The sequence below is a fragment of the Meles meles genome, chromosome 21, assembly GCF_922984935.1.
Source record: "Meles meles chromosome 21, mMelMel3.1 paternal haplotype, whole genome shotgun sequence".
NCBI classification, from domain to species: Eukaryota; Metazoa; Chordata; class Mammalia; order Carnivora; family Mustelidae; genus Meles; species Meles meles.
The window spans coordinates 1,167,866-1,179,885 of NC_060086.1; the positions used below are offsets into that span (position 1 = coordinate 1,167,866).

The window sequence follows — 12,020 nt, forward strand, 5'->3', positions numbered from 1 at the left end:
CCCGACTTTTCCAGAAGCCTCCGGGAGCGCGCGCCTCCTGGCCACGCTGCGCCGGCGTTGGGCTCTCGGCGCGCCGCCAGGTCTTTCCTCTTCCTGCGCTGGTTCGCCATGGCGGCCGTGAAGACCCTGAACCCCAAGGCCGAGGTGGCTCGAGCCCAGGCGGCGCTGGCGGTGAACATCAGCGCGGCCCGGGGCCTGCAGGACGTGTTGAGGACCAACTTGGGGCCTAAAGGCACCATGAAGATGTAAGGCGGGGCTGGCGGGGCGGGGGCCGGGCGGGCGCCCGGGCGCCATCGCGGGCCTGGCGCAGAGGGCCCGGGCCTCGAGCCGGGCGTCCCCGGGCTTCACCGCTCGCAGCTGCGGCCCTGCTTACCCGCAGACTCCCGGGTCGCTCCTGTTTCCTCCCCGGCCGTTTCCTCTTGTAATGGATGCCGTTTCTGCGGAGCACAAAGCCGCCCGCGTGCGCGACGCGCTCCGCGCCTGGGGACTCCGGCGACCCTGAGGGGGGCAGGCCGTTTCTCCGGAGGGAGGGCGTGGGCCCTGCACCACTCCTGTCACGGGGCGGCGAGAACCGGCCGCGTGGCCCCGCGCCCTAGGACCAGGGTAAAGCCCGGTTGCAGCGGGACTCCAGCCAGGTCCCCGCTGAAAAAGTCACACTGGTTCCTTTGTGCCTTCGAACAGGCTCGTCTCGGGAGCTGGAGACATCAAGCTCACTAAAGACGGCAATGTGCTGCTTCATGAAATGGTGAGAGGCCGCTCGACCGGGTCCAGAATGTCCGGGTTTTCGCGTTGCATGTGATTTGCAGGAAGGTTTTAATGTTCATTTTCAACAGAGGGCACGTTGGTCAGCGCTCGGCAGGTCTTTCAGACCGCGGAGGAAGCAGGAAGGGAATGCGGTAAGAGCAGACCATACAGTGCCCTCCGGGCAGTCACAGCTTACTTTTGAGTCCCTGTTCTTGCCATGTAAGTCTGTGATTAAAGGGTTGTAGTTATTAAGATTAACTCTGTTAAAATCTGAAAAACTAAGTGATTGACAGGTGCAAAATGGTTCTTCTATTTCGCTTTTTCAGACATTCATTTCTGTTAAAATCTCTCTCCACTTCCAGGCAAGGGGAGATAAAACTCTGTTTTTACTGTTGTTGAAGTTCACTGACCAAGAGCATGAGACTGTTGAGAGAAGCACTTGTTTGACTCATCCCTGGGTTTCCAGAATCTAGGACTTAAAATCCAAGAAGTCTAGCACTTAAAATGCTTGTCTTTTGAGGCTGGGCTTGAACTCAGGAGACTGAAAGGCCCTGAGATACAGCAGTGGGAAGCTTAACCAAATGAGCCACCCAGGCGCTAAAATACAGGGCTTTAATAGTGGTGTACCATGCCTTCAGTACCCACATGTTTGTAAATATCTTCAGTAAGAATTAGATAACCTGGAAAGTTCGGTTTTATTTTTAGTTGGCTAAGTGGTGACCTGCACGGACAATACTTAGAGTCATAGGATGTCAAAAAAGCTTTATCTGTGTGGCTTCTTTTATTTTACTTGAGTTTTTAAATCGCGTAATACAATATAAATTGAGAGAGGGGTGCAGGTCATGATCTCAAGGCCCTGGGATCGCGCCCTGAACCCCACATTGGCCTCTCTGCTCATTGGGGAGCCTGCTTCCCCCTCTCTCTGCCTGCCTCTCTGCCTGTGATTTCTCTCTCTCGGTCAAATAATAGAATCTTTAAATATGTATATGTATAAATTGAAAGAAGCACATGAAGCCAGTGAGAAGTATACAGTATTACTCATGTAGTATTCTTGTCCCCCCAAAATTAACATTACATTTAGGTGAGATAGTTTGCAAGATATCTGGCCTAGATTCTTAAAACTGTCAGTGTCCCCAAAGAGAAAAGGCTAGAAACTGTTCTAGATTACGGAGAATAAGGAGACTTAAAAACCAAAAGCAGTTCAGCAACACTTCTTGGCATTCTTTGTAATTATAAGAATCTGTGGGTGATATTGGAGACTTAGTGAATATCCTGTTCTTACAGAACCTTTCAAGATTTAGCATTCACTGATGATCTTCGCTAAAAGGTCTTTTTAATTTTTTGTTCAATTCCAAGTAATGCTGGAGACTGAGATTTAATTTTAGAAGGAACCTGGTTTACTCTCGAGTTCTAAAGAAGCTTGCATGGATTTGAAATCATTTCTTACTGTTAACTCTGTTATCTTCAGTAAAACTTACTAGGCCTCAGATTTCCTCATCACATCAATAAAGCAGAGATGAACTTCTCAAATCTATATGTGAAAATGTTTGAGCTACCATAAATTAATGTGGGAAATAGTTAATGGTGAGTTTTAAATCAGCATGGTTTGTAGCTAAACACTTGGACAATTCACACAAATAGATATACTTAAGGAGACCTTTCACACATCTTATGGTATATTTCAGTTTAAGTAATTTTTTTCTTTTTCTACTTTCAGCAAATTCAGCACCCAACAGCCTCCTTAATAGCCAAAGTAGCAACAGCCCAAGATGACATAACTGGTGATGGTACCACTTCCAATGTCCTAATCATTGGCGAGCTACTGAAGCAGGCGGACCTCTACATTTCTGAAGTATACATGATTCTTGTTTCCGTGGTAGTTTATATATAGGAAATTTGTATAAATTGAGTTGTTAATAATAGCTGTGGCCATGTAGTAGAATATAAAGAGCAGGGGCTTAAACTGGGAACTAGAACCTATATCCTGGTCTTAATACAAGTTTATTGTGATCTTGGACAGATTAAGGAAACTTCCTTGGCATGAAGGCTTTTTAAATCAAGTTGTGTATACATATTATTTATATAAGTCTATAAGAGAGTGATAGTTGAGATCTTGAAACAGGATATTCAGGACTAGCAAATTTATTTAAAAGACAAAGCCAACTAAAACATAAATTTAAAGAATTACAAAATGTTTTTAACCCTGAGTTAGTCTGAGGGTTAAAGCAAACCTTAGTAGTAATCCAATGCCAAGAAATTCTTAGGAAGAGAGAAAAAGCAGACCCCTAGTCTCCCTGTTTGTTTTTGTTAGTAAGTGATGTGAATCGAAAAGGTAAATGGTCTTCTTGAGTATGGTTGTAAGTTTTGGCCGTTATTCCTTGTGGTTTGCACAGTGAATACCCAAGTGTGCTTTATAGTTCCCTTGGCTTTGAGTCTGTGCTAGAGCAATGTCTGTTCTTTTCCTCTGCATTGAAAGGACTATTTATCCTTTTAAATGTATTCAGAAAGTCAGCACATTGTAATAAAGCATGTGAATGATCCAGAATATTCCTTTGAAAGTTTATTTTATCATCTAATTGAAGAACTCCAATTAGTGGTGGTTATATAATTGTGTATTTATAGGGTCTTCATCCCAGAATAATAACAGAAGGATTTGAAGCTGCAAAGGAAAAGGCACTTCAGTTTTTGGAACAAGTCAAAGTAAGCAAAGAAATGGACAGGGAAACGCTTATAGATGTGGCCAAAACATCTCTGCGTACTAAAGTGCATGCTGAACTTGCTGATGTCCTAACAGAGGTATGTTAAATGTGGTATGTGTCCAGTGTGCACACCTATACCGAAAACCCCTGGCATACTTTCCAGTTGAAATTACAAGGTGCTACCTAAAAACTCACAGTATCATACCATGTGAAATAAGTAGTTTCTCTTTTTGTGGCAGTGAGAGCTGATGTGTGTGAAATGAGAAAAATAGTAGTATACCTGACCATGTTATAAAGATGCAATCGGAATTTTCATCAAAGGTGTATAAAATTGAGATTTTATTGTGAAAAAACTTCCTATCCCCAATATTTGTAATAGAAATGTAGGGATTCTTTATGTAATTGTAAATTGAGATATCAGAAATTTAAGTGACTTCAATCCTTTACAACTAATGTATTCTGTTACTGCCTAGGAAAAAAGTGTAGATTGATTCAGAGATTTTAAAGAAATGTACATTTCTCTGAAGAATGAGCAGTGTAAGAGTCTGGACTTCTGCAAATCAAATTCATCTAATGGTTATGCTCTTACTGTAGGCTGTAGTGGACTCCATTTTGGCCATTAAAAAACAAGATGAACCTATCGACCTCTTCATGGTTGAGATCATGGAGATGAAACATAAATCTGAAACTGATACAAGGTAGGTGGTAGAATGTGATGAAATACTTACAAAGTGTGTTTATAAATTTACAGGCACCTTATACATATGTTCATATCATTTGGCTTTTTTTTTTTTTTTGAGTTTATGTGTATTGCCTAGATAAGTTAGTTTTTAGTTTAATTTATTATTTAGTTTGCTCAGTTTTGCTCTTGAAATGATGTATTTATAGTTGGAATTATTCTGAAAAGTGAGCTGTCAGTGATTTATTAAACTGTGGGTTACAAAACACAACAGGAGACTTTGGGGAATTTAGAATATATATTACATTTCAGAGGCCTAGTTCGGAAATAATTTTTAAAAGGAGGTGATCACAATTTGAGAGCCCACCAGTTGCTACTGTTTCTCTGTAGAAGTTTCTGTACAAGATAAGGGTTGTTACTTTTGTTTGAATGGCTTGTTTTTGTACTATGTTCTGGGTATTGCTTTGTCATAATTGAACCTGCCTAGGTTTAACCCAAAAGCCTTTTTCTTTTTCTTTTTTTTTTAAGATTTTATTTATTTATTTGACAGAGAGAAAGATCACAAGTAGGCAGACAGGCAGGCAGACAGAGAGAGAGAAGCAGACTCCCTGCTGAGCAGAGAGCCCGGTGTGGGGCTCGATCCCAGGACCCTGAGATCATGACCTGAGCTGAAGGCAGAGGCCCAAAAGCCTTTTTCAAAAACTCAAGAAATAAAGTGTGAAAATTACCAATACAGCCTCAATTCAGTATTTGAATTTCATTAGTATAGGTTATGTATCATCTGGAACTAAATAACAGTACAGATTATTATGTGTTTCAACAGCTTAATCAGAGGTCTTGTTTTGGACCATGGAGCACGGCATCCTGATATGAAAAAAAGAGTGGAAGATGCATACATCCTCACTTGCAATGTGTCATTAGAATATGAAAAAACGTGAGTTTATAGCCCCTTAACAAATGAATAGAAAGGTGGAGGAGCTGGGTATTTTGGGCAAGTCACTTGTGAGATTTAAGTTTCCCCACTGTGAGGGCAGTGCTTCAGTTGGGTTCAGGTGAATTCTAGGAAACAACCTCTGAAAATATACCAGGGGCAGGATTGGAGCTCAGTGGCTATTTGTTAAATCTAATCCTGTTTCTGAGGCTGCTGGTTTATCTTCTCAAAAAAATAAAACATTCTCCCCCACCCCCCTTTTGTAACTTTTTCTTAAATAGAGAAGTGAATTCTGGCTTTTTTTACAAGAGTGCGGAAGAGAGAGAGAAGCTTGTAAAGGCTGAAAGAAAATTCATTGAAGATAGAGTTAAAAAAATAATAGAATTGAAAAAGAAAGTTTGTGGTGATTCAGATAAAGGATTCGTTGTTATTAATCAAAAGGTGAGAATGAAATGAGTCTGTATTGTCCATTTTGCTATTTTTTAAGGTACATTTTGTTGTAACTAACTGTTGTTTTTGTTATAGGGAATTGACCCCTTTTCCTTAGATGCTCTTGCAAAAGAAGGTATAGTAGCTCTGCGTAGAGCTAAAAGAAGAAATATGGAAAGGTATGGATAGCATATTACCTTAGTGTTGTAAATTTTACTTACTTTGCAGATTAAGTGGGATTACTTTTTTCTTTCTTACTATTGTGTTTTTCTTTTTTTATTCTGAATAAAATACACATAATACAAAATTTATCATTTTACCCATTTTTTTCCAACATACAATCTAGTGGCATTAAGTTACATACACATTATTGTGCAACCATCATCATCATCCATCTCCAGAACTTTTTCATCTTCCCAAACTGAAACTCTACTCATTAAATAATAACTTTGTTTCTTTCCCTTACCCCTGCAAATACTACTGTTCTACTTTGTCTCTATGAATTTGGTACCTCATATTGAATCATGCAATAATTGCCCTCTTGTGTCTGGCTTATTTCACTTAGCATGATGTTTCCCAAGTTCACCATGTTGTAATGGGTTAGAAACTGTTCCTTGTTAAGGGCAAATGATACTTCATTGTATGGATATATCACCTTTTGTTTATGCATTTATCAGTGGACACTTAAGTTTCTTCCTTTTGGCTATTGTGAATAATGTTTTTCTGAACATTGTTGTTCGCTTTCGTTTTAAACCGTGATGTGTATATGTACATTACCATGTCGAGAGTATCAAGGGGTTTCAGAGAAACTACTTTTTCCCCAGACCTCACCACAATGAAGAGCTCTTGTTAATTTTGAGATTTCTTATCAGAGGAGTATTTGCTGACTTTGAAAGAGTGGATTAAATGTCAAGTTAGAAAAAACTGGTTTAGCTGGTTGGTGGTGAATGGGAATGTTTAAGTTAAAATAACATTTTGGGATTTTGGTATGTAATTCTGAAAGATTGCTTCCTAAAAATTATTAATAATCTCTTTAGACATAACAGACCCACTTACACATCTCTCCTAACACACTTCACTGTTTCAGGCTGACTCTTGCTTGTGGTGGAGTGGCTCTAAATTCCTTCGATGACCTAAGTCCTGATTGTTTGGGACATGCAGGACTTGTCTATGAATATACATTGGTAAGTGTATTTTCTTTCCAAAGATAATATAATAAATACTGACTTTTGGTTCATGGATTCTTTGGTAGTAAAAATTCACTCACACTTAAAATCAGGTTTTTGCTTTGTGTACATACATTTTGAAGGTTATGTGTAGTAAATGATAAGCCACTGATGGGAAAAACCACATTTCTTTTATACATGATTTTTTTTTTTAATGAAGTAATTTGCTTTAATATTACTGGTCTGTTCCCTAATATGCTACTTATTCTTCCATAAGCCTTGTAAGCTTTTCATTCTTTGTCCAAACATACCCTGTTTTTGAAAATACTATCTCTTGTACACATAGGGAGAAGAGAAGTTCACTTTTATTGAGAAATGTAACAATCCTCGCTCTGTCACATTGTTGATCAAAGGACCAAATAAGCACACACTCACGCAAATCAAAGATGCAATAAGAGATGGCTTGAGGGCTGTTAAAAATGCTCTCGATGATGGTAAGATCCTTATGTATTTATGTCCTTTGGCTAGTGTGAAAAGCATGGCTGAATACTGTGTTCTTTTTATCAGTAGTTTACACAGCCAGACACCATGCAAAAGTAAAGTCTTCCCTCTAAAATGCTTGTGATGGTATGCTAAGCTTTTTCATAGCATATCATATTTAAAAGTGGATACACATAAATGAGCTAATCCTAAGAGCTTGCAGATACTAGTTAAGTTGAACCATTTTGCCATTTGATGTGTTGATTATAGTGTTTTCAAGTACAATATTAACATTGTGACTATAATACATTCTTAGGAAATTAGTGATTTTTACGTTGTATTTTATGTATTAAAAATGATTCTACAGCTTTATTTTTTTTGTTAGTTGAGCATTTCTCTCCTTCCTCGCCCACCCCCCGCAGGCTGTGTAGTTCCAGGAGCAGGTGCAGTGGAAGTGGCAATGGCAGAAGCCTTGATCAAGTACAAGCCCAGTGTAAAGGGCAGGGCCCAACTGGGAGTTCAAGCATTTGCTGATGCATTGCTCATTATTCCCAAGGTAGGACTACTTTAACAGTCAGTGTTCCTAACTATATCAAAATGAGTTAGCTGATGCAAGTTTTTGATAATGTGGGATCTTTTTCGTAATGTAGATTTTGAGTAAACAGGTTTTATCAACTTTCTCGTGAATGTAGCTAGAGTTCGGTATCTCTCATCAGGCAGATGTGTTTGGTTCCTGTGGAAGGGAATTGAGTATCTGAAGTTTCAGATGCAGGAGAGAAACTGTTTTTAGAGGGTTTGGAGTGTAGGGGTTATACTCCTGAGTAAACCTTGCTTTTTATTCTGTGTGCTCATTTGGGGGTATTGCTCATGATTGGTGTGTTGCTGAGCTAAGTGGATTGCGTTAGTAACAAATGTCTGTTTTGTGAAGTGAACATAAGTACCGGTCTGTCTGCATTAAAGGTTTGTTGTTTTTTTTTTTTTGTTTTTAAGATTTTTTAAATCTGGGGCGCCTGGGTGGCTCAGTGGGTTAAAGCCTCTGCCTTCGGCTCAGGTAATGATCCTGGGGTCCTGGGATCGAGCCCCACATTGGACTTTCTGCTCAGCAGGGAGCCTGTTTGTCCCTGTCTCTCTGCCTACTTGTGATCTCTGTCAAATAAATAAATAAATAAAATCTTTTTTTTTTTTTTTTTTTTTAAAGATTTTTTTTAATCTGTTTGACAGAGAGCACAAGCATTGGGAGCTGCAACGAGAGGGAGAAGCAGGCTCCCCGCTGAGTAGGGAGCCCAGTGCAGGCTCTGATCCCAGTACCTTGGAATCATGACTTGAGCTGAAGGCAGACGCTTAACTGACTTAGCCACCTAGCCCCCCTTTGTTTTTCTTAATTGAAATTATAGTTCATTTACTGTAGATTGACTATCACTTCTTAGGTTCTGTCTGTAAAGGATTAAATTTGTTTACTTTAGGTACTTGCTCAGAATTCTGGTTTTGACCTTCAGGAAACACTAGTTAAAGTTCAAGCAGAACATTCGGAATCAGGTCAACTTGTTGGTGTGGATCTGAACACAGGTAAGAGAATACAGCTATTTGTAGGGGGAGAGCTAGATACAGATGAGAGAAAGCCAGGAAGGATAAAAAATGGAGATAAACGAAAAATAAGTTTGAAAAGGAGATAAATGAATCTTGGTGTGATACTTTGCAGTTTGACACCAGTGTTTTTAGGGAACCCTGAGTTCTAAAAAATATAAAAATGGAATGACTAGATACAGTAAGTAATGGAATAAAGTAGACATTCGTATAATTTCAAGGAGGATGGATCTTTTAATCATATCCAAAAATGGGCAGAAGATAGGAACAGACACTTTTCCAATGAAGACATAGAAATGGCTATCAGACACATGAAAAAATGTTCATCATCACTAGCCATCAGGGAGATTCAAATTAAAACCACATTGAGATATCACCTTACACCAGTTAGAATGGCCAAAATTAGCAAGACAGGAAACAACGTGTGTTGGAGAGGATGTGGAGAAAGGGGAACTCTCTTCCACTGTTGGTGGGAATGCAAGTTGGTGCAGACACTTTGGAGAACAGTGTGGAGATTCCTCAAGAAATTAAAAATAGAGCTTCCCTATGACCCTGCAATTGCACTACTGGGTATTTACCCCAGAGATACAGATGTAGTGAAAAGAAGAGCCATCTCTACCCCAATGTTTATAGCAGCAATGGCTGCAGTCGCCAAACTGGAAAGAACCAAGATGCCCTTCGACGGACGAATAGATAGGAAGATGTGGTCCATATACACTATGGAGTATTATGCCTCCATCAGAAAGGATGAATACCCAACTTTTGTAGCAACATGGGTGGGGACTAGAGGAGATTGTGCTGAGTGAAATAAGTCAAGCAGAGAGAGTCAAGTATCATATGGTTTCACTTATTTGTGGAGCATAACAAAGAACATGGAGGACATGGGGAGATGGAGAGGAGAGGGAGTTGAGGGAAACTGGAAGGGGAGGTGAACCATGAGAGACTATGGACTCTGAAAAACAACCTGAGGGTCTAGAAGGGGCGGGGGATGGGAGGTTGGGGGAACAGGGTGGTGGGTATTAGTGAGGGCATGTGTTGCATGGAGCACTGGGTGTGGTGCAAAAAAAAAATGAACACTGTTATGCTGAAAAGGAAAAAAAAAAGTGATACATGTTTTAAAAAAAAAAAAGGATAGCTCTTTGATGTTGCTGAGTAGTAGTAGGTGGTTTGGGTTAATATGGAAAGATTTCATGTTGAGCTGACTGTACTCAATCTTTTATCCAGGACTTTAATAAGAAAATACATTAGATGATATTCGTGGATAAAAAGGCTGAGGATAGCAAATAACGCTGGAAGATGGGACCAGGTCTTAATGAAATGATTTTAAAGTCCTAGTCCTAAATGCAGTAACACAAAATAGACAAATAGAAAGTGGAAGAAAGAGAACCAAGATGTATACACCCATGCGATATGTGTAAGACCTATTGTTATCAATAACGTCATTGACCTTCAGGTTAATAGAAAAGGTTCCTGGGATGAGGGAAATGATAACCCCATTTTGGCCAGATTATAGTTCAGATGCTTTTTACTTTAATAGGGACAAATGAGAATGTATCCCATAAAATAGAGATGATCAATCATTTGGTAATCAAGTAGAGCATTTCTATTACTAGAAGCCTTCTGAGTAGATATCAAGCACTTAATCAGAGATAGTGTATACAGGATTCATGGTTTGGAGCAACATTGGACTAACTGAGGAACCTCTGGATAATGAGCAAATGACAAAATACTCTGTTGTCTTAGCATTCTGATCTTGTAACCTCCTGTGTGGTTTTAAGAAACGTGGATTGCTTTGCAGGTGAGCCAATGGTAGCAGCCGAAGTAGGCATATGGGATAACTATTGTGTAAAGAAACAACTGCTTCACTCCTGGTAAGTTTGAGAAAGCCAAAAGTAAGATAACCTTTAGGGACTCATCATGCTCTTAATTTGGTGTTTTCTATTTAATTACTTAGGTTTTTTGTTTGTTGTGGGGTTTTTCTGTGGGTTTTTGTTTTCTTTTTTTGTTTGGTTTTGGTTTGCAGAAATGGTCATCAACTGAATAGAAATTAAACTAGCCTTCCATGTTTTGGAGGGGAAAGGAGAAACTTAATTGGATATAGTCTACAGTTTGGAAATTGAACTGAATTAGGGTTCGTATCTCAAATCTGAGCCATCTGAATTTTCCTCCCCTTTCAGCACTGTGATTGCCACCAATATTCTCCTGGTTGATGAGATCATGCGAGCTGGAATGTCTTCTCTAAAAGGTTGAATCTGAAGCTTCCTTCACGTCATCTGAATCATGAAGACTATAGAGTAATCCTAAGAATATAGCGACGGAATTTTTGTCCAAGCTTCAAATAATTTTCAAAAGCATTTTCTTGTCCCATATGAAAAAAAAGAGAACACTGACACTTAACTTCTGAAGTTCTGAAATTACAGTATTTTTTAAAATTGCACTGCAGTGTACACCCATCCAGCAGGCCGTTTTTACCCAACAAGAAGGATGTTTGCTTTAGTGATACAAAAGTCCCATGTTAGTTAAGTAATGTTACCTACCTTGTTATTAAATGTAACTTGAAAAACAAATTGTAATGGTTTAGTAATTTCTTTAATGGACGTACGTATTCTCATTTATCCAGTAGTTCCCTCCACTGTTACACTTGGAAGTTTTTGCTAATACAAATACTAAAGTAACTTAAAATTTTGAAAGCATCCCTTTTAGTACATTCATGTGAGTGAAACTATTGGATCTTGGGACTTTTCGTGGTTTCCAAGCAGCTGTGCTTAAATGCTCCCCAGAAGAGTCGTGAACAGAAGGGCAGGGAGCTGAGTCAGCCCCGAGCGTGACGCGGGGGAAACAGGCCTTCAGGCCGCAGCTGGGGGCTAGACTCTACGCGGGCCGCGTCTTCACAGCCCCGCGCTGTGCTCGTGCTGACGAGCCCGTCCCGGACGCTCCGCGGTCACGAGATTGTCCGTGTGGTCGGTGTATCTCTGCAGCCCCCGCCCGTGAAGTCGTGTGTTGTGAAGCTTTGTTTGGGGGGCTTGGCAGTTGTAGGTACGTGCGCAATAAACGTTAAGTTGAAACCTTTTCTCTGATCTCGAAATGCTATTCCAGCGCCCGACAAGGGTTAGAATATAAAAGGGAAGGAAATCAGTTAAAATGTTCTGTTCATAGGGCAATGAGGGGCTTCTGGAATGGCGGCGCCTCTCAGCGCTAAGCCTGACGACATACCTGACCCCACAGGCGTTCAGTTTGGACCCGGCTGTAGCCCGAGACGAACTAAACCGTAACGCGCCCCCCCCCCCAAAAAAAACTCGGGCCGTACG

The 12,020-nt window shown here is 40.2% G+C and overlaps 2 protein-coding genes and 2 non-coding genes across 4 annotated transcripts in view; 3 read left to right on the forward strand and 1 right to left on the reverse strand.

The window, feature by feature from the left end:
* PSPH (phosphoserine phosphatase) overlaps window positions 1-643 on the reverse strand; it is a 44,447-nt gene extending 43,804 nt beyond the window's left edge. The window contains exon 1 of the mRNA XM_045992848.1: window positions 374-643. The gene's annotated coding sequence lies outside the window, so the exon portion shown is untranslated. The remainder of the gene's footprint in view (window positions 1-373) is intronic.
* Window positions 7-11,782, forward strand: CCT6A (chaperonin containing TCP1 subunit 6A). Its single transcript, XM_045992844.1, has 14 exons — window positions 7-245; window positions 682-745; window positions 2,462-2,596; window positions 3,367-3,540; window positions 4,038-4,141; window positions 4,946-5,056; window positions 5,335-5,494; window positions 5,579-5,661; window positions 6,570-6,666; window positions 6,995-7,142; window positions 7,551-7,684; window positions 8,592-8,694; window positions 10,511-10,583; window positions 10,890-11,782. The coding sequence occupies exons 1-14, from the start codon at window positions 109-111 to the stop codon at window positions 10,960-10,962; spliced, it is 1,596 nt and encodes a 531-aa protein (XP_045848800.1). The 5' UTR covers window positions 7-108; the 3' UTR covers window positions 10,963-11,782.
* On the forward strand, window positions 3,130-3,263 carry LOC123934279. Its single transcript, XR_006816762.1, has one exon. It is a non-coding gene; the product is annotated as a small nucleolar RNA SNORA22 (small nucleolar RNA).
* Window positions 7,185-7,324, forward strand: LOC123934278. Its single transcript, XR_006816761.1, has one exon. It is a non-coding gene; the product is annotated as a small nucleolar RNA SNORA15 (small nucleolar RNA).
* Window positions 11,783-12,020: the final 238 nt, after the last annotated feature.